The sequence below is a fragment of the Myotis lucifugus genome, unplaced genomic scaffold (genome assembly GCF_000147115.1).
Source record: "Myotis lucifugus unplaced genomic scaffold, Myoluc2.0 scaffold_687, whole genome shotgun sequence".
NCBI lineage: Eukaryota > Metazoa > Chordata > Mammalia > Chiroptera > Vespertilionidae > Myotis > Myotis lucifugus.
Window position 1 is genome coordinate 241803 of NW_005871735.1, and position 20502 is coordinate 262304.

Genomic DNA, 20502 nt, shown 5'->3' on the forward strand with positions numbered 1-20502 from the left:
AACGGTCCCGCCGCCTGACGCGCCCCGCGGGAATCTGTCCTCCTGGGCCCCGGGCTGGAGGCGGGAAACCACCCCATCCTGTGAGGGCGACGCGGCCCCAGAGTCCCGGGCCGAGGCTGGGGAGGGGGCGCGGGGCCGCGGACGGGCCGGGCTCCCGGTCCCGGGTCCCGGCGCCCAGCGCTCCCCTCGCCCGCGGCCCTGGCTCCTGTCCTCACTTCCTTCCCTTTTTGGCTCCTGCGCTCGGAGCGGGCGGGCGTAGCGGAGAGCGGAAAGGGCGGGAGGGCGGGGGACAGGGGTGCGGAAAGGCCGGGGAGGGGACTCGGCCGGGGACCGGAGACCGACGGGAACTGCGGCCCGGACCCGCGCGGCCCCCACCCCGCCCGAGCAGGTCAGAGCCAGGGCCCCCGGCGACCCGGCCTGTTCCGCCCTGTGACCCCTCACCCCCGGCGCGCCCGGCCCGGCCGCTCCCGCCGCCCGCTGACCGCCGCCGCTCCTGTCTCCCCAGGCGCCCCCATGGCCCGACCCTGCTGACGCCTCGGCCATGCTCCCGCGGCCCCTGCGGCTGCTGTGGGACACGAGCCCCCCCGGGGGAGTGGTGCTGAGCAGCTTCCGGAGCCGAGACCCCGAAGAGGGGGGGGCCCCCAGTGGCCGGGGCGCGGGCGAGGGGCAGGAGGACGAGGAGGAGGAGGAGGACGAGGTGAGGTGCGGGCGGTGGGAGTGGGGGCTACCGGAGGCTCCCCCTTCCTCTCGCCGCCTCTGCCCGGAGTTTCCCCTCCCGGCCTCGGTGATTTCCGCTCCGCCCGCGGTCTGCGCGTCCCCCGCCGCGGGAGCCCGGCGTCCCTGGGGTTCTCCGTGGCCGGACGCGGGCCCGCCCGCAGGAACCGGCCCTGGTCCCGCGGGCCCGGGCCTCCGCCTCGGCCGGCGTGTCGGCCTTTCTGGGCGCCGAGTTTTGGTCCCGGTCTCCCGCCGGGTGTGTTTGGCGGGGAGGGGTTTGTTTCCACGGTAACCGGCTCCTGGACGCTGGGATTGGGGAGGGAGCCCTTCGATTTCGTGACCCCTCCCCCTCTCCGCCTGGCGCTGGGTGGAGGCGGGAAACCCAGGTTTTTGGATCTAGGAGGGACGGTCCCGGGCTGAGCGGGGGAGCCGCCTGCCCTCCCCCGGGGCGGAGTGGTGCCCGGGAGCGGGGTAAGGCCTCCCGAGGGGCCAGACGTTGGACTTGGGGCCCGGAGGCTCTGGATCAGGGTCCAGGGCTGGGCCAGGGCAGTGACTGGCAGGGCTGGTTTTTCGGGATCGGTTGGGGGAGGGGCTGTAGCCACGTGACTCAAGAGTCTACCGCCCCCCCGCCCCCCATCATCCCCACTTCCCCTTCTCCTTCCTGTGCTGGGATGAGAGCCGCCACCTTGGGGGGGTCTCCAGGGGCCAGGGGGAAGGGGGCTGAGGGGAGAGACTAACTTCGGGCTCGGCCAGGTCCTTGGGGGAGGGCGGAGCGCGCGGCTGTGCCTGTGACTGAGGCCTCAGCGTCTCAAGGGCTCTGTCTGGCTTTCTGGCTCTCAGTTCCCCTCCTGCGCTTTGCACCCTGCTTCTCTGCTGGGCTGGGGTTCAGCTCTGGGGGGAAGGGGCTACGGTGGTCTCCAGGATCAGGGTTCCTGCACTCCACCTGCTCCCCCACCGCAAACCCCTCGATTCCACCGGGCCCTGAGGTGGTTTGGGTGGGGCTGTCTGGGCCCCAGTGGGGGAGACCTGGGGTCACCAGCCCCCCCAACCTCTCGCACTCGATGGTACTATCCCCCGCCCTCACAGGTGAGGGGTCAGAGGGAGGCGTAGGGCCTGGGTGAGGGCTGGGGCAGTGGGTGAGGAGGGCGGTCTGACCTCCCTTCCTTACTCCTGCAGGCCCCCGTGTCTGTCCGGGATGAGGAGGAGGATGGAGCCACCTTTACTGTCACAAGCCGCCAGTATCGGTCCCTTGATCCCTTGGTGAGATCATAACTTTGGCTTCTCACCTCTGGCCCATGACCCCCGGAAGGGCCAACTTTCTGGCCAGAGTGCTAGGTTGGGCTGGAGGCCTGGACTCTGCTGTGTGACTGGTCAATCTTTTGCCCTCTCTGAATCTTAGTACAGTGAGCCTGGGGTACCGCCTGGGCCTGGGGCTTCCCCCAGAAACCTAGGGCAGAGTTGAAGAAGGGCTCTGTCTCCCCCAGGCCCCCACACCTCCCCCGCGTTCCTCCCGAAGGCTCCGAGCTGGCACCCTGGAGGCTCTGGTCAGACACCTGCTGGATGTCCGGACATCAGGGGCTGATGTGACCTTCACAGCAACCCTCCTGGCCACCCACCGGGCCTTCACCTCCACGCCTGCTCTGCTAGGGCTCATGGCTGACAGGTCAGGGTCGTAAGGGACCAAGGGTCATAGAGGTGTTGGACTTTCTAAAGCAGAATATCCTACCAAAACAGTCAAAGCCACTGGGGGTTTGGGGAAAAATAGAGACGGGATCTCTTCCTTTCCCCAGGCTGGAAGCCCTTGAATCTCATCCTGCTGATGAACTAGAGAGGACAAAAGGGTGAGTGACCCCTAGTTCTTGGCCTCAAAGTCCCCTCTGCCCAAGCTGCAGCTTGACATCTGACCCCTGGCTGATCCCCCTTCTCCCAGGGTAGCCATCTCTGTGCTGTCAACCTGGCTGGCCTCTCACCCTGAGGATTTTGGCTCTGAGGTCAAGGGTCAGCTTGACCGGCTTGAGAGCTTCTTGCTTCGGACAGGGTATGCAGCAGGGGAGGGTGTTGGGGGGGGCAGCGCTGACCTCATCCGCAACCTCAGGTCCCGGGTGGACCCCCAGGCCCCCGACCTTCCTAAGCCCCTGGCCCTCCCCGGCGATCCCCCTGCTGACCCCACGGATGTCCTGGTGTTCCTCGCTGACCACTTGGCCGAACAGCTGACCCTGCTAGATGCGGTGAGACCCTGACCTGTGACCCCCATGCCCGTGCCCCTTACTAACCTTTCCCCGACTCCAGATCCTTTCCTTGCTTCCAACCCTTCCCAACCTCCTCTGTCCACCCAGTTTTGACCTTCCCCCTTTCCCCTTGGTTGTTACCCTTCAAATCCTGTGCCCCTTTGGGTCCCTTGGCCACCTGAGATCCTCACACCCCTAATATTGGAAGGCTGGCTCTCTTGACGATGAACTGTAACCTCTGACCTCTTCCCCACAGGAGCTGTTTCTCAATCTCGTTCCCTCTCAGTGCCTGGGGGGCCTGTGGGGTCACAGAGACCGGCCGGGACATTCCCACCTCTGCCCATCTGTGCGAGCTACTGTCACACAGTTCAACAAGGTGGCAGGGGCAGTGGTCAGCTCTGTCCTGGGGGCTATCTCGACTGGAGAGGACCCGGGGGAGGTGACCATACGGCCACTCCGTCCGCCCCAGAGGGCCCGGCTTCTGGAGAAGTGGATCCGTGTGGCAGAGGTAAGAGAGGAGATTGGCCCTGTTGGGGACCATGGTGTGGAGAGAGATCCCACAGCTGTGGCCTCCCTCTGTGACCCCACAGGAGTGCCGTCTGCTCCGAAACTTCTCTTCAGTTTATGCTGTGGTGTCGGCCCTGCAGTCCAGCCCCATCCACAGGCTTCGGGCAGCCTGGGGGGAAGCAGCCAGGTGGGGAGGATGGGGCACTGGGCTGGGCTGAGGGCTGGGAGAGGGTGCTAAGCCGCTGGTCCTCAACCTGCTGCCCTCCTTCCCCCAGGGACAGCCTCAGGGTCTTCTCCAGCCTCTGCCAGATTTTCTCCGAGGAGGATAATTATTCCCAGAGCCGGGAGCTGCTGCTGCGGGTGAGGCCCCGTTCCCTGGCCTTCCTCGCCATCCCTGCGCCTCCCCCACCCTCATTTCCCTTGTTCTGTCACCCCCAGGAGGTGAAAGGGCAGCCCTCTCTGGAGCCGAATTCCAGGAAGGCCCTGAAGTCTGGCTCCCGGGGTGGGGTGAGTGCTGGGGGTGGTTGTGAGGAGGAAGGAGTGTGTGTGGGGGGTGCAGTCAGAGGGGTGGGAAAAGGCACAGCGGGGTGAGGACAATTCACTTTGTCCTCTGAGGCATGGGGTGGGGGAGTGCAAGGGCGGGAGCCCTCGGGTCAGTGGCAAGGGTGCCTGACTCTGACCTCTGCCACAGGGTGTGGTCCCGTACCTTGGCACTTTCTTGAAGGACCTGGTGATGCTGGATGCAGCCTCCAAGGATGAGCTTGAGGTCAGTGGTGTGTTCAGTGGGATCTAGAACCAGGGGTTCAGGGTCAGACAGGCCTCCCTCCAGGAAGGTGCTGAGGTCGCACCAGGGCTCGGGCCCGAGCGCCAGGGTTCTGGTTCTGTTGCTTTGGCGAGCTGCGTCGCCTTGTTGTGCCCGAGTGACCTGCAAATGGGAAACTAGTGACAGTGTCTACATCTGTTGTGAAGGTTAAATGAATTAATCCTTGGCCAGTGCTGAGAACATGCCTGGAATTTAAGCAGACACAGACTTTGTTAAGTGATTGAATACTGGAACTTCGGGCAAGTTCCTAATTCTCTCTGAGCCCTAATTTTCTTTTCTGTAAAGTGGAAAATTTCTAATCTGAGATACTCAATTTAGAGGGTAAGGAAGGGTGCTTAGGGAATGACAGATTGGGGGGTGTCAGAGAGGTGGGGGGCGGCCAGAGGTGCCTGTGCTTGGGAGGGGCGTGGTCTCTCTGACAGGGTGGGACTCTCACCCCACCCCCTTGCTCTTGCAGAATGGATACATCAATTTTGACAAGCGGAGGAAGGTGAGGGGTGCTTGGGCTGGGTGCTAGATATCCCTCACCACGTCCCAGGAAGGGGAGAAGGAAGGAGGGAAGTCGGGACCCCGGAGTTTTGGCTCCTACAGTCTGAGGGTCCCTTCCTAGGAGTTTGCTGTCCTTTCTGAGCTGCGGCGGCTCCAGAATGAATGTCGTGGCTATGACCTCCGACCCGACCCCGACATCCAGCAGTGGTTACAGGGGCTCCGGCCACTGACAGAGGCCCAGAGGTGACTTGCTGGGTGAGGTTGGGACTTCAGGGCTCAGGCAGGGTATGGGGATCATGTGTCACATCCTGACCTCTGCCCATTGCCCCTCTCCCCAGCCATCGAGTGTCCTGTGAGGTGGAGCCACCTGGTACTGGTGACCCTCCTGCCCCCCGAGTGCTTCGGCCCACGCTGGTCATCTCGCAGTGGACAGAGTGAGGGGGTCGTGGCTGGGGGGAGTCTCTTGGGGACTGGCCTTCTTCCTCTGACCCTCACAACCTCCTGCCACTCCAGGGTTCTTGGCTCTGTTGGGGGTCCCACCCCGCTTGTCTCCTGGGACCGGCCCAATGTTGGGGGAGATGAGGTGCCTGGAAACCCTGCTCCTCTGTTGACCCGCCTGGCCCAGGTGAGCTTTGCTCCTGACCTCTGACCTCAACACTGACCCTGACTCTTGTGAATGTTTCTTCCTTGATCTCCCTGCCTCACACCAGTCCCTCATGTTGTTTGCCCCCAGCACATGAAGTGGCCATCTGTGTCATCTCTGGACTCTGCCCTGGAAAGCACTCCATCCCTACAGAGTCCAGCTGGCCCCAGCCACCTGTCCCCCCCAGCATCCTCTCCTAGGCCTTCTCGAGGTCACCGCCGTTCAGCTTCCTGTGGTACCCCACTCAGTGGGGGTGCAGAAGGGGCCTCCAGGGGGCCTGCATCCGGGGGAGGGGGCTCTGGGCCAGGGGCTTCCGATTGTCGAATCATCCGAGTCCAGATGGAGCTGGGGGAAGATGGCAGTGTCTACAAGAGCATCTTGGTGAGGGGCCGTGGGCTGGGAGGTGGGGGTGAGGATGGTGCTTTGTGGGATCATAGTCTTAGGTTTGAACCCAAATGGGAGGATGATTGTAGATGATTGTAGTTCTAATTCTGACCGTTTTATTTGAAAGCCTTGTTAGCTGCGGCACCTGAACTTTTGGTAACAGCAGTTTTCCCCACCGGGGAGCAGCCCTATCTCACTGGGCACGTGAGTTGGCCTGTGGAGGACAGAGGGCCACCACATTGGGTTTCCCTGTTCACGCTGAAGTATTGGAGTGGCTGTGGTTAGAGCAGCGGTTCCCAATTTTTTTTTTGGCCAGTTCCCACCTACGCATCTCTAAATCCTGATGCCCCCTCCCCCGTGACATACAATTCCTCTTATTCAAAAAGTGAACTCCTAGTCACGTGGAGGAAGCCTAAAAGGCCATTAACTTGGTCTAAACAAGCTTCCAAAGAATATAGCATCCATGAAAGAGAAAAATAAAAGAATGAAAGGATAGCTGAAGTACTGAGGAAGAAATCACTAAGAAACTGTTAAAAAATATGAAGTGATATGAAAACATGGCAGCTTCAAAACATAATAGAGAACTGAAATGCATAAATATGTCACAATATGTATTTATATACTGTATATGAGGCCCCTAGAACCATAAGAAATGCAAAAAAGTCACTGTTGATAACTCATTCTCGAATTGCCCCCCTGTGGGGCGTGTGCCCCAGGTTGGGAACCACTGGGTTAGAGCGTTGGTCTTAGCACCAAAGGGTCAGGGGTTCGATTCTTGATCAAGGGCACGTACCTGGGTTGCAGATTCGATCCCCAGCCCCAGTTGGGGCACGTGCAGGAGGCAGCTAATCAATGTGTCTCTCTCACATCGATGTCTCTCCCTCTCCCCCTCCCTTCCACTCTCTCAAAAAAATAAATGTATTGAACACGGGTAACCTTTTTTGGTTGGGAGATCAGTGGCTGGGATTGGAAGGATGGGAATCAGAGGTCATTCTGGTCAATTTATTGCTCTTTTGGTTTCCTGTCCTGCCAGGTGACAAGCCAGGACAAGGCTCCAAGTATCATCAGTCGTGTCCTTAAGAAAAACAATCGTGATTCTGCAGTGGCTTCGGAGTATGAGCTAGTGCAGCTGCTACCAGGGGAGCGAGGTCAGAGGAGACGTGGGGGGAGAGTGGTGCCCATCAGTGGGAATGCTTCTACATCCAGGTGGTTACTGGGGGAGCAACTGTGTTTGAGCTTGACGCCTCCTCTCTGAACCTACAGAGCTGACCATCCCACCCTCGGCCAATGTCTTCTATGCTATGGACAGAGCTTCACACGACTTCCTCCTGCGGCAGCGGCGAAGGTCCTCTACCGCTACCCCTGGTCTTGCCAGCGGCCCCTCTGCCTCAGGAACTCCCCCAAGTGAGGGAGGAGGGGGTTCCTTTCCCAGGATCAAGGCCACAGGACGCAAGATTGCCCGGGCACTGTTCTGAGAAGGAAGCTCTCATGGCTCACAGAACTATTGGTGACCACACCAGATGCGGGTAGCCATGCTGAATGGTGGCAGTTCTATTGCATTGGGAAGAAACCCAGAAAGGTGGCCAGCTACCCTGGGGCAGTGAAGTGCCACTGGTTTGTCAGACAGCCAAGAGCTCCCGCCCTGTGGGACCTGGTAATGACATTGGATACCTGTGTATAAACACCCTTTCCATGAATGCAGCACATGGCCATGTTGTAGCATGCCAAGGAAAGGCCTAAAAGGGGGAGAAGAAAGACCTAGAGGCTCTGAGTCCCAGGAAGAGAGGACGGCAAGAAGTAGGTTCCTGTTCTGGGGGTTCCTGTCACTGTGACAACACTAAAATAAACCAAAACACTACCTGAGTTCTATTCCCGTCCTTGCAGTGTATGAACTAGACGCTGGGAGTGCGGGAGGGGAGCTAGTTGGAATTTAGATGGAACATGAAGGGACCCAGCGCTTTCTATCCCAATGAAGATCTGAAAGTGGAGTGTTGCTGAAAAACCGTGCCCTCAGAATCCTGGTTTATTCCTCCCTAGCAACCTCTCCGTCCCCGGTCCCTTGTTTTGCTCTTACATTTTTCTCCTGAGTTGTCACAGACCCATGTCAAGTACTAGCCACCCAGTTAAAGTGATCAGAATGAAGAACTCCCCTGGCTGCAAATTTATAAGAAACAATTTTAGGACAAAGACATGGAAGAACTTTGTGGGCAATGTACAAACTTGGAGGACTTAGAACATCACAAAGTATGTGCTAGGATTTAAATCAGTCCAAGCTACATTCAAATTCTAACAAATGAGATACTAAAAAGACTAAGAGATGCTGAGGCTACTTGGAGGATACGAAATAGCACTGAGGTCCCACCTTTCTTCCTGGGGTCTCAGATGAGAGGACTGAATTAAACTCATCTTCCCAACAACGGTTGCACTGTAAATGCCCTCATGTTTCCTAAAGGGGCTGCCAACCAAGCTAAGTGTTTTATATGCAGACGAGGCTTGAGATATTTCAGATTTTAGTCTCAAGAAAGGATGGGTTACTCTGTCACAAAGAACAATTCCAGTTCCAGGAATTTGCACTTGAAGTAACAGGTGGTGTATACACATTAGGTGGAAGGGGCTGGGATAATGGATGAAGACAATTACGATAGAAGTGGCTGGTCAAGCAGCCAGGTGACTTCACATTTTATTGGCTACAGTATAGACCCTAGAGCTGCCTGGGTTCCCCCTGCCCCCGGACCATATGGTCAGGCCTTGCCAGGAGCCCCTGCCTTGGCCGCCTGCGCCCGCTGGAACTCCTGCTGCAGCTGCGCAAGGGTCTCCCTCTGTTGCTCTGACTGCTGCTCCAGGTCCCGGAGCTGGGATTCGTATCGCTTACTGAGAGGAGGCAAGAGAGACAAAGGAGCAAATCAGTTAGGGAGACTTAGTGAGGATGCTGAAGGCAAGAAAGATCAGTGGACAACTTGAGATCTAGGGCAGGGAGGGGAAGGGGTTGGAGGACGTGGACCTCTGCAGTGGTTCCCAGCACCTCTCCTCGGTGGTGTCAGGCGCATCAGGGTGGGGGACAGACTCACATTTCAGCTGTGATATAGTCCAGTCTCTTGCCTACTGTGGCCCGAGCCTCCCCCAGCTCCTGCTTGACCAGCACGGGACCCAGAAGTTTAAAGACCACGTTGGACGCATCCAGCAAGGCCAGTTCCTGGTGGAGGCGTGGAGCACAGGACGTCAGCATCCTGGCCAGGACCGCCCCTCCCTCCTTGCCCCACAGTCCCAGTCTCACCTCCTTCACGATATTATTTTCTGTTAGTTGTGCTTCAAGCTTCTGCCGCCCTGACATGGATTTACTCAGGTCTGTGGGTGGGGGAGTGTGGGTGGCAGGAAAGACTTTATTAGAGAAAAGACACGTGCCCCCTGACCCCCACCATCCTAGTCAGAAGAAAACGGGGTGGGAGGCAGTCAGGCCGGGGCGGCGCGGCAGGGGTGGGGAAGGAAGCATGGCCTGAGAACGGCTTTGGGTTCGGAGCGCGCGAAGGGGTGACGGGTCGGGGCGAGGCTGCGCCGACCTCTCCCTCGCCCTTGCCCTTACCCTTCTGCAGCTGCTGGTATTTCTCCACTTCCCCCTGCAGCTTCTTCTGGATCAGCTCAGCCATGGCGGCGGCGAGCCTGCGGGAGAGGGGCGCCGGGTCTCACGCTCTGGAAGGCCCCGCGCTCCCGGCAATGGTCTGGCTCGCGGAGGTGACAGCTCTCCTGAGGGGCGGCCTCTCGGGGCACAGCGGCTTCTCCCTTCGTATCCACACGGCCCAGGCCGTAGCGAGTGGCAGTTGCAACAAGACCCCAAACCGAAACCCCGCCTCACTCTCGTTCTCCCTTCAGTAATTACAAACCCGGAAGTAAACAAGGAATGCTGGGAATGCTACCATCTGGTGCATGCCGGGAATTGTAGTTCAGACGCGTTTAGTAAGCGGCGTTCTGCTAAAAATACAAATTTTGAAGATTCTAGGCAAGATGGGGAAACGAAGATGGAAAAATCAACCGCACCGTTTCTTAGGACCTGGTCCCGGACTTGCCTTTCTTTCGTTACTCGTGCATAAGCTGCCATTCGGAGGGGCGGGAGCAAGGTCCGCCTGGCCCCTTAAGGGCGAGCCGCCCTCATTCAAGATGGCGACTAAGGCTTCCCACCTGGTACAGCGCTGATTGGATGAGGGTTGGAGGACTTCCGGGAGATACCTGTGCGTCTGTGGGACAGCTGAGAGGAGTTTGCACGTGGATCGTCCGTAGAGTGGGCAGGATGGAGACTGCCCCCAAGCCGGGCAGGGATATCCCTCCCAAGAAAGACAAACTTCCGACCAAGAAAAAGGTAGAGATCTTCCTGGGGCGGAAGGAAAGTTTTCAGGCCCGGGGCCGGAGGGGCGGGGCACGGGCAGCGGACCATCAGGGCTGCTGATCTGCCCGTGGAAACCGCCACGGCCCAGCCAGCCTGATTCAGTGGTTGGGCATTGACCCATGAACCAGGAGGTCACGGCTCGATTCCCAGTCGGGGCACATGCTCGGGTTGCGGGCTCGATCCCCAGTGTGGGGCGTGCGGGAGGCAGCCGTCAATGATGGTCTCATCATTGGTGTTTCTCTCTCTCCCTTCCTCTCTGAAATTAATCATAATAATTATATATATAAAAGAGACCGCGGAGATATTGGGAGGAAGAGACCACTCCGACCGCTGCCGCCGCCTCTCCAGGGCCCTCTCCTAACAAGAAGAGGAATCGAGAGCTCCGCCCCCAGAAGCCAAAGAACACTCACATCCCAAAGAAGTCTCGCGTCTCCAAGAAGCCCCAGATCGTAAAGAAACCCCGGGAACGGAGGGATGCGGAGCCGCCGCGGAGCTTGTCGGGGGTGAGCATGGGACCTGACAGGGCAGCGGGGTATCGCCTTGTGCTTTGAAGGAGCCAAGGTTGGGGTCAATCCGAGCCCGTCAGCGAATTGCCTCCTCCCTGCCCCAGGCCCAGGACCCATTCCCAGGCCCCGCCCCGGTCTCTGTGGAGGTTGCTCAGAAGTTCCGCCGCATTGATAAATCCAAAAAGGTGAGGGCCAGTCTGAGAGCGGGGTTGCAGGCAGGGGTGTCTGGATGAGATGGATGGAGGGGGACCAGGTGGCTCTCTCGTGACCTCACATGGTGTCTGTTTTTCCCCCGGACCTTCCCCACCACCGATGTTATAGCTGCCACATTCTAAGTCCAAAACCCGAAGCCGGCTTGAGGTGGCCGAGGCTGAGGAAGAGGAAATAAGTGTCAAAGCCGCTCGTTCGGAGCTGCTGCTTGCAGAGGAGCCTGGGTGAGTGGCCCCTGATCCGGGCCTCTCCTGCCCCTGCTCCCTGGGACCGTCCTTTCCCGTGCCCTGTTGGCACACTTACCTCATAGTAGGAAGCTTCACTGCAGCTCCAACGCTCACTTGCAGGTTCCTGGAAGGGGAGGATGGGGAGGACACAGCAAAGATTCGCCAGGCGGACATCGTGGAGGCTGTGGACATTGCAAGTGCAGCCAAGGTGAGCCTGAGGATGGGGACGGGCCTGGCAAGGCGAAGTGGGGACTGGCAGGGGGAATTACTGAAGTGAGCCATTTAGTTCTTCACTCTTTTTTTAACTCTTCCCTTGCCCAGCACTTTGACTTGAACTTGCGACAGTTTGGACCCTACAGGCTGAATTACTCTCAGACTGGGAGGTAAGGTTGAATTCTAGTGACTCTGGAAGTGGAATGAGGGCCCGTCTCCTTAACCACTTCAGCCAGGCCCACTCATACCGTGTATGTTTGGTTGTTGATGTGGGGTGTGTCCTGTGATTTGCTTGCGTGTGAGGGTGAACACGGAGGACATCTCTCACCTGGAGAGAAGGGGCTGGCGTGAAGCAGACCTCAAATGGTCTGAGGGTGCTCCCCTGCATTGACACCCTGCGTGTTCCCCACCTTCAACAGACACTTGGCTTTTGGAGGGCGCCGGGGTCATGTGGCTGCCCTTGACTGGGTGACGAAGAAGCTCATGTGTGAGATCAACGTCATGGAGGCGGTGCGGGACATCCGGTCAGTGGCCTGTCCGTCAGGGGTCAGTGGCGGTGAGACAGCCCTTCTTGATTGAATGACAGCTGTGACCCCTTACCCCCTGCTCTCTCCTCCCAGGTTCCTGCATTCGGAGGCACTGCTTGCTGTCGCTCAGAACCGCTGGCTTCACATCTACGACAACCAGGGAATTGAACTCCACTGCATCCGCCGCTGTGACCGCGTCACTCGGCTTGAGTTCCTGCCTTTCCACTTCCTCCTGGCCACCTCTGTGAGTGGCTGTCAGCACAGGGACTGGGTGGGAGCCCCTGAGAAGACCATGCCTCCTCTGGCACCCCAGTAGAGGGAGGACAGGGCAATCAGGACTCATTTCTCTCTCACAGTCAGAGACAGGCTTTCTGACCTACCTGGACGTGTCAGTGGGGAAGATTGTGGCAGCTCTGAATGCCCGGGCCGGACGACTGGACGTCATGACCCAGAACCCTTACAATGCCGTCATCCATCTTGGACACAGCAATGGTGGGTCCCTGGCTGAGATTTGACTCTCTGACCATCCTACCCTGCTTTTCTCCTATATTTGTACTCCACCAGTCCCGTAAAGTTGCCCTTTTACCTTCCTCTCTGGGCTCCTCTTGGTCTAGAGTCGCCATCTTTCCCAAGTTTAATCCCCTCCGTGCCCACTTTGGCTCTTCTCCTCTGACCGCCAGGTACTGTGTCCTTATGGAGTCCGGCCATGAAGGAGCCGTTGGCAAAGATTCTCTGTCACCGCGGGGGGGTCCGGGCTGTGGCAGTAGATTCTACAGGCACGTAAGTCACTTGTTTGGGCATGAGGTGCTGGTGGTCGTAGCTGGGTGGAAAGGTATGGAAGGCCGTGTGTCTTTAAGAGCACAGACTCTGCATCAAGCTGCCTGGGTTTAAATCCTGGTGTCACCACTGACCAGCCATGTGGGTATGGGCACATTACATAACTCTGTGTGCCACACTTTCCGCACCCTGAGAGTGGGGACATGCGTGTCTAGCTCAAGGGTCAGCAAACTTTTTCTATAAAGAGCCAGGTAGGCCTGGCTGGCACGGCTCAGTGGTTAAGCATCGACCTATGAACTGGGACATCACGGTTCGATTCCTGGTCAGGGCACATGCCCTGGTAGTGGGCTTCATCCCCAGTGTGGGCAGTGCAGGCTGTAGCAATTGATGATTCTCTCTCATCATTGATGTTTCTATCTCTCCCTCTCCTTTCCTCTCTGAAATCAATATATATATGTACATGTACATATATAGACATATATAAAAGCCAGATAGTAAATGTTTTAGGCTTTTCTGGCCAAGAGGCAAAATCGAGGGTATTATGTAGCTATTTGAATAATAAGAAAAAAAAGTATCACAAATTTTTAAACAATGAAATTCAAAATGTAATAATTGAATGCCATAATTTTTTTGCTTAATTGATATTCAAAGTTAGTGTTCAAAGTCCTCAAACTCGACTGCAAATGTGTATCTGTTAAAGGTGATCTGTAGAGAGGTTTTACATATTTTATCCTTGAAAATGTCTTGCACACAGGCAGGTGATGAGACAGGTGGCCTGGGAGGTGCTCCGAGTGCTGTCGGGTTATAACCGTGAGGCTGCGACTCCAGCAGCAGCGCAAAGCGATCCCATGTCAGTGTCTGTCTTGACCACTCTACTGTGCGAATGTAGCACGAAAGCAGTCAATGAGTGAATGTGGTTGTGTTCCAATAAGACTATTTGTGGACACAATTTCCTATAATTTTCTCGTCTTGAAATATTCTTTTTTTTTTTTTTTTTTTTTTAGTATATTTTGATTGATTTCAGAGGGAAAGGGAGAGAGAGAGAGAGACATCAGTGATAAGAGAGAATCATTAATCGGAGTCCCACACTGGGATCCTGGCCGCAACCCGGGCATATACCCTGACCAGGAATCGAACTGTGACCTCCTGGTTCATAGGTCGATGCTCAACCACTGAGCCACACTAGCCGGGCTTGAAATATTCTTTTGATTTTTTCCCCCCAACCACTTAACGTAAAAATCATTCTCAGCTGTGGGCGTTACAGATCTAGGGTAGTGGGCCGGATTTGTTTGGCCGTAGTTTGCCAGTCCTGGGCTGAGCTCAAAAAGCTGTTGTAGCCCTAACCAGTTTGGCTCAGTGGATAGAGCGTCGGCCTGTGGACTCAAGGGTCCCAGGTTCGATTCCGGTCAAGGGCATGTACCTTGGTTGCAGGCACATCCCCAGTGGGGAGTGTGCAGGAGGCAGCTGACCGATGTTTCTCTCTCATCGATGTTTCTAACTCTCTATCCCTCTCCCTTCCTCACTGTAAAATAATCAATAAAATATAGTAAAAAAAAAATTAAAAAAAAAAAAAAGCTGTTGTAGGCGGTAAAGTGAGTTCAGGCACATGGAGCTTAGCATGGAGCCAGTGAACAGGGAGCCCTGCCTTCATCGTCCCGTCAGTAACACACGGTTCCCGTTAGGTCTGGCTGGTGTGAGGGCAGGGAGGTGGGTTTGCTTGGAATGTCTGGGCTTCCTGAGAGTATTTGCCTTTCACAGCTGTTCTGTCTGGTGTGTATGTGTGTGTGGATCTGGCGGAGTTTTTCACACAGATTCCTGTGTGTTTTCTTCTAATTTCTTTCATTCATCAGGCCTTCGCGGGGCTCTGTGCTAAGGTTCGGGGGCAGAAGGATGAATGGGCCATTGAGCCTGCCTGGGTGCAGTGTTCGTTACACTTTCTTCACAAAAACAGGTGGCAGTAGTTTTCAGGGATGATTGCCAGGTGGGGCATCTAGTTGCTACTCAGCTGTCTCTGTCACCTCAGACTTGACGTGTCCATCACTGGATCGGACACCCGCCTCCCAGGCTCCTCCTTGCCTGCTCCTTTTCTGCCACATTTTCCTGTCGCGCACAATCTGACTTCTTGGACACCACTAGCTCGCTACACAGCCCCGTGTTCCTTGGCGTCCGGAGGAGCAGAACTTAAAAGCACTGTTTGTCTGGGTGCCCAGGCTCTGCTGTTCATGAGCCCCGTGAAGTCCTGACTGCCTGTCCCTCAAAGGTCCCTGCACATCTGCTTCCCTCCATCCTTGCTGTCTCCGTGGGCATGTGTGGTGCTCGCAGCCTGCTTCCAGCCTCAAGCCTTCCTCCTGCCTTGTTCCCTGGGAGCTGTCAGAACAGCCTCCCCACGGCTGCTTTCCTCCTTTTCCAGCTGCTCAAGAATCCTCTATATTAAATAGAAACTACGTACCTTTATTTTTAAGTTGTTTGAAAGGAAATCAGGAAAAGGAAAAGCGAAGTGGCCCCCACCTTATGAAAGTCTCCAGGGGCTCGCACCCCTTAGACTCCCAGAGTTGTATTTTTGGTACCAAATGAGTTGGTTCTGCCTCTTTGGCCCCATAGCTGGGCCAGCCTGGCCCATGCGAGGCCTGTCCCGAGCTGGCTGCCTTCTGTGGGCTGCTGGCCCTGAGCTGTAGTTTGCCTTCCGGGGCTGCTTGGGTCAGCCGCTCCTCTCCGGGGCTTAATGAGCTCGTTCACTGAGCTTTGCTCAACACCAGTGCAGAATGGCTCCGGTCTCTGACCGCAGGTCCAGCCCCAGGTCCTCCGCAGGGGCTCCAGAGATGAGGCTCGCCTCTTCCATAAGAGGCTTTCTGGAATCCGTTGGCGTTGGATTCTCAAAGCTGGACTGTTTACCACATGGTAGCATGGCCTGGATGCCCACCTGGCATTTGCAGAGGTTCCCAGAGGGTGAGGAGTCAGGATGTGCCCGGAGTTGTTGGTGCACGGAAGGGTGTGGCCCTGTGTCCCAGGAGCCCTTTGGGGGAGCTGGGCCCTGATAGTCTTGTCAGAAGTATCCAGCTGGGCCTTTGCTCTTAGGAACTCTTCAGTCCCCTCCTCTGGGGCTCATAGCCACAGCTAGAGAGAGCATCCTTGGCCCTTTGCAAACGTGCGTCTCCTGGCCTGGCTGGTTCCTCTCCAGCCTCCCTCGCTGAGGAACTGCTTGAACGTAGGCAGAAAGGCCAGCCTCTGACAATAAACTAGTGCAGTGCCCGATTCCTTGAGAGGATCTGGTCAGCGACCTCGCCCTCCTCTGGGGAAGAGGGTGGAGTAGGGCCTCTGGCACATGGCTTCATGACTTCCTAAGGTTCCCTCAGGTCCATGCCGTCTTCCGTGGTGGCTTGTGATGGCCAGAGGGCACGGCTGGGGCGTTCGATCCCAATCTGACTTGACAGAGTCCCTGCAACTTGTCCTCTGCTGACCCTCCTGGTCTGTTTCCTGCCAGTCCTGGATACACCCCTCCACCTCCCCCTCTCCTCTCCGTTCACCCATTTGTACCTGCTGTGTCTGCTTCTGCTTTCTTGAGAGTTGCTGGGAATGGCTCAAATCCCAGTCTCCCCAGGAAGGCCTCCTGACCACTGCAGTCCATCCGCCCTCCCCTTTGCTGAGCCGCCGTGTTGCCTGTCTGTGCAGTGGGACGTCACATTTAGGTACACGTCATGGGCATTCTCCCTTTGGTTTACGTCTTGAGTACGTTAGAGGGCAGATCTTAAGGAATAGGCCTGCCTTGAATCCTAGCTCTACCTCTCGCCCTGCTTTCCTTCCTCTGAGCTGTTTCATTTGTAAAAAGGAAATTCCACATAGTACAGAGTTGTGTGACGTGTGACCAGGAGGCTGTCTGCAGTGTTCGGTGTGATGGTTGTGGTTACCATCAGTCTTTTTTATCCCCAACCAGACTTGATGCCTGGACTCGGCCACAGGCCTGCTCAGTAACCCTCACTACAAAGTAATTGGTCCTCCCTAATCCCCCAGGTACATGGCCACCTCTGGCCTGGACCACCAGCTGAAGACCTTTGACTTGCGAGGGACGTTCCAGCCTCTGAGTGCTCGGACCCTGCCCCAGGGAGCGGGGCACCTGGCCTTCTCCCAGCGGGGACTGCTGGCCGCAGGAATGGGTGATGTGGTCAACATATGGACAGGGCAGGGCAAGGCCAGCCCACCCTCCCTGGAGAAGCCCTATCTCACCCACCGTCTCTCGGGCCACGTGCATGGCCTTCAGTTCTGCCCCTTTGAAGACGTGCTGGGGGTGGGGCACAGTGGGGGCATCACCAGCATGCTGGTCCCTGGTAAGTGGGCCAAGGGGTGGGCCTGAGATAGCCGGGAGCAAGGGGCCTGGTCAGGCTGGAGTGCTGAGCTGGATTCTTGCTTATGGCTCCACGTTCTTCCCTCCCCCCAGGGGCTGCTGAGCCCAACTTCGACGGCCTGGAGAGTAATCCGTACAGGAGCCGGAAGCAGAGGCAGGAGTGGGAGGTGAAGGCCCTGCTGGAGAAGGTGAGGATGTGGGGGCTGGGGCAAGCTCTCATACTGGGGGTTTTGGAAAGAGTTGGATTCGGCAACCGCCTGGCTGCAGTCCCTCTTTGGGGTCACCCTCCTCACCCATTCCTGTCCCTCTCTCTGTGACACCTCCAGGTACCTGCAGAGCTCATTTGTCTGGACCCACGAGCCCTGGCAGAGGTTGATGTCATCTCTTTGGAGCAGGCAAAGAAGGAACGGATAGAGAGGCTGGTAGGGAGCAGACCCCAGGCCCAGGCACACCCTCACCCACCACATGCTAGAAGTGTGGTACAGCAGGTGGGTGCTGCCACAGTGCCCTGTCTCCGAGGCTGTTACAGACTTCACTCCTGTCCCCTTCCCCAGGGCTACGACCCAGAGTCCAAGGCTCCCTTCCAGCCAAAGCCGAAGCTGAAGGGCCGAAGCTCCACAGCAAGCCTGGTGAAGAGGAAGAGGAAGGTCATGGACGAGGAACACAGGGTAAAGGAGCATTTGGGGGTGGGCCAGGCCTCCCACGGGCTGTACCCTCCTTCTGCTGGTGCCTCTGTCCTTGCCAGCCTGCCACTTCACACTTTGCCCCCTATCTTCCCAGGACAAAGTCAGACAGAGCCTTGAGCAGCAGCCACAGAAGCAAGAGAAGGCCGCCAAGCCCATGGGGGCCCGGCCATCTGCCCTGGACAGATTTGTGCGCTGAGCCAGGCTCCAAGATGGCCTGGGAACAACACTCTCTCCCCAAGATCACCTATGGGGGGAATTCCTGTTCTCTGGAATGAGGAGGGGCAGGTGCCCCTTCCCCAACTGGGAATAGACAGCTGGCTCCTGGGGTGGGTGGGTATTAAAGAAGGAAGTGAAGTTTTTGGATAATGTGTCTGGATCATCCTGTGTACTTGTCCCCTTCCTTTGCCCAGCCTGGGGCTGCTCTAGGCTCCAAGTGGTCATGTGTCCCACCCCTACCCCCACCCCATCTCTCGTGGTTGCTGTGGCCTTATCTTTGCTCTTTAGGGGTTCTTCTCCTCAAAGAGGCTGTCCTCTCTCTCCCGAGTCCCTGGAGATGTGCTTCCCACCCAGCAGGGGCTGGCAGGGCCCAGGCTTGTGTGCCGGGACTCCTGGTGCGGACCACACTGCACTCGAAGTAGAAACACAAATTTATTGAGGGGCTCCTGCCCCTCTCCTGCCATGGATGGGGGATGACCACAGCATTGCTTTACTCTCCTGATGACCATCTTTGGGGCTGGCAGGCCAGACCCTGGGTTTCCCCTGTATCCTTCAGGCTTCAGTGACGGACTGAGCATCTGGTGTCAGGAAACTGTCCAGTTACAGCCAGATGCTTCGGGCCCGGGAGAACGGTGGGGGAGCTGGCCGGCCCCTCAGCTCCTCACTCCTCGCCAGTGGCCCGGGTCCTCAGCTGTGAAGCCAGGCTATTACCCTGCACCGCAGGATGCCCAGGACTCCCTGGAGCCAGGAGCAGAAGGGTGCAGTCCTTTCCCCATCAGAGCCACCCACCAGCTTCCAGGCTTCCTGCATCTTCCAGGGGTCCAGCCTGTGGGATGTCAGCAGGAATTTCCCATAGCAGCACCGGTCCAAGGGATAGTGGGTGGCACCAGCCAGCTTGACACAGTGGGTTGGGGTGAGGCCTCCCCGTCGGGCACTTACCCCCACAAAGACATCTTCCAGTGGCAGAGGGGGGGCCCGGCTGGCCACTTTGAGGATGAGCTGCACAGCGGAAGCTGACAACACATATCCAGTGCCCGAGGCATAGGGTGGGAAAGGGCCCCAGGTGGCAGGCCACTGCTCCTCCGATATTTGGTGCTTGTTCCCTGGAGTCCGAGAGGGGTGCACCCGCCAGTGCACACGGCCCAGGTACAGAAGAGGCATGGGCTGACTCACCGGGGTGGGGCGGCCTCCTTTCCACTCCCCATCTCCAGCCCCAGCCTCTCTCTGGGGCTCCATGCCCCTCTCCCATTGCTCCCAACGCCCCCCTCGCCGGACCAGCTCTGATACCAGTTCCGGAACGTTGACAAACACATCATCGTCCGTCTTGAGGATGTAGCGGGCCATGGGGCAGTGTTTGTCCGCCCAGCTCAGCCCGCTGAGCGTCTTGAGGGTCAGGTTGCGGTAGGAGTCGTGGAAGGCCGCCTGCAGGATGTCCCCCTGGGCCACTGACTCCCGTTCCAGGTCGTTCTCATGGGAGCCCCGGGAGGGATGCCGCCCGCTGGGCTCTCCCAGGAGAAAGAGAGTCTGCACCCTAAGCCCGCGGGCCTCGCGCTGCCCGCCCCACGAGGCCCGAATGGCGTTCCTCTGGTTGAGGTTCTCGGGGGCCGTGCACACCAGGATGAGCAGGAAGGGAGGCGCGCCGGGGCCACCGCAGGCGTCCTCGTTGGGGATCAGGAGACGCGGCAGGGCCAGGGGCGGCCCTGGCGAGGCCGGTGCGGGGCGCAGGGAGGCTAGCGAGAGGCTCAGCAGCTCCTCCCCGAGGCCCGAGGGCCCGAAGAGGGTCCAGACAATCGCCAGCAGCAGGGCGGCGAGGAGCAGGCGCCGGAAGAGGCTGAGGGGCATGGCGTGGCGCAGTCAGAGGGAGCCTGGCGGGGGAGACGGAGGGCGGTTGGAGGGCGCGGAGCCGGCTCTCGGCAGCCCGAGTCCCTAACCGACCACACCGAGGATGGGGCGAGCGGAGATGGCGGGCGGTACCTGCGCCATAAGGTGCGGAGGCTCGGACGCGGGAGGCTGCGGGGAGGTTACCTGGTCGCTGCCCCGCCACCCCGAAGCTCCACTCCATGGCTGGCTGAGCTGCTGCACCAGCCGCCTCCTGCCGGCGCGGAGCTGAGCGGCAGTCCCGCCCCTTCCCGGGAGGGGTGTGGCTCCGCACGTTCCCAGAACCCCGCCTGCGGCCTGGCAGATACCGGAGGGGGACTTTCTGGGGACCGGATTGGACCAGTGTGTGTTGACGTAGATCTTCCTCCCCAACCACGTGTTACCTCCGGGTGCCGGGAGCCGAGACCCTCAACGCCGTATCCAAGAAATTGCACCCCACCCCCAACTTTCCAACACCCGAGTCCCATACTGTAGAAACCTAGGACGGCCAAAACCTGCAAAAACTCACCGGACCTGCAAGACTCCAACTACCTGCACTCCCCAGTCCAGCCCCAGGGAAAACTGGTTGGGCTCCCCCTACAGGCTGAGTGACTATTCCCACCTCATACCTTAAGAGGGTGGGAAGGGAGTGACACCATTGCTTAAACCAAAACCGAGGACATTGTTTGGGTAGCTGGGTGGGGACATCAGTGGAGACTTGGGAAAATGACCAACAGGGTCCTCATGACAGCTAGCATTCCCTAGCAATGCCCCCAGA

General features: G+C 58.0%; 4 protein-coding genes across 11 annotated transcripts; 2 read left to right on the forward strand and 2 right to left on the reverse strand.

Moving 5' to 3' along the window:
* Positions 1–287: 287 nt before the first annotated feature.
* On the forward strand, positions 288–7651 carry RGL2 (ral guanine nucleotide dissociation stimulator like 2). Of its 7 annotated transcripts, XM_023746487.1 has the most exons (19): positions 293–388; positions 506–697; positions 1891–1974; positions 2199–2377; positions 2505–2555; positions 2645–2752; positions 2810–2942; positions 3199–3450; positions 3533–3636; positions 3725–3809; positions 3888–3956; positions 4141–4215; positions 4730–4762; positions 4883–5004; positions 5100–5195; positions 5275–5386; positions 5495–5785; positions 6822–6936; positions 7052–7651. In XM_023746487.1, the coding sequence occupies exons 2-19, from the start codon at positions 542–544 to the stop codon at positions 7261–7263; spliced, it is 2277 nt and encodes a 758-aa protein (XP_023602255.1). In that variant the 5' UTR covers positions 293–388; positions 506–541; the 3' UTR covers positions 7264–7651. The 7 variants fall into 7 exon arrangements, with proteins under 7 accessions (XP_006105523.1, XP_023602255.1, XP_023602256.1 ...); XM_006105461.3 differs by having other exon boundaries at positions 288–388; positions 2645–2942; XM_023746488.1 differs by lacking the exon at positions 2645–2752.
* A 773-nt stretch (positions 7652–8424) lies between these two features.
* PFDN6 (prefoldin subunit 6) lies at positions 8425–9651 on the reverse strand. Its single transcript, XM_006105459.3, has 4 exons — positions 9369–9651; positions 9063–9133; positions 8857–8981; positions 8425–8659 (listed from the first exon to the last, which is right to left on the reverse strand). Exons 1-4 carry the CDS (start codon positions 9430–9432, stop codon positions 8530–8532), a joined length of 390 nt encoding a protein of 129 aa, XP_006105521.1. The 5' UTR covers positions 9433–9651; the 3' UTR covers positions 8425–8529.
* Positions 9652–9730: 79 nt separating this feature from the next.
* Positions 9731–18017, forward strand: WDR46 (WD repeat domain 46). The gene is made up of 15 exons (XM_006105457.3): positions 9731–10139; positions 10457–10669; positions 10777–10857; positions 10994–11106; positions 11230–11317; positions 11431–11492; positions 11742–11846; positions 11943–12093; positions 12206–12341; positions 12530–12629; positions 16635–16948; positions 17059–17153; positions 17292–17387; positions 17520–17633; positions 17746–18017. Exons 1-15 carry the CDS (start codon positions 9981–9983, stop codon positions 17845–17847), a joined length of 1929 nt encoding a protein of 642 aa, XP_006105519.1. The 5' UTR covers positions 9731–9980; the 3' UTR covers positions 17848–18017.
* A 263-nt stretch (positions 18018–18280) lies between these two features.
* Positions 18281–19988, reverse strand: B3GALT4 (beta-1,3-galactosyltransferase 4). 2 transcript variants are annotated; one of them, XM_023746496.1, is made up of 2 exons: positions 19842–19988; positions 18281–19732 (listed from the first exon to the last, which is right to left on the reverse strand). In XM_023746496.1, exon 2 carries the CDS (start codon positions 19707–19709, stop codon positions 18555–18557), a length of 1155 nt encoding a protein of 384 aa, XP_023602264.1. In that variant the 5' UTR covers positions 19710–19732; positions 19842–19988; the 3' UTR covers positions 18281–18554. The 2 variants fall into 2 exon arrangements, with proteins under 2 accessions (XP_023602264.1, XP_006105517.1); XM_006105455.3 differs by having other exon boundaries at positions 19893–19976.
* Positions 19989–20502: the final 514 nt, after the last annotated feature.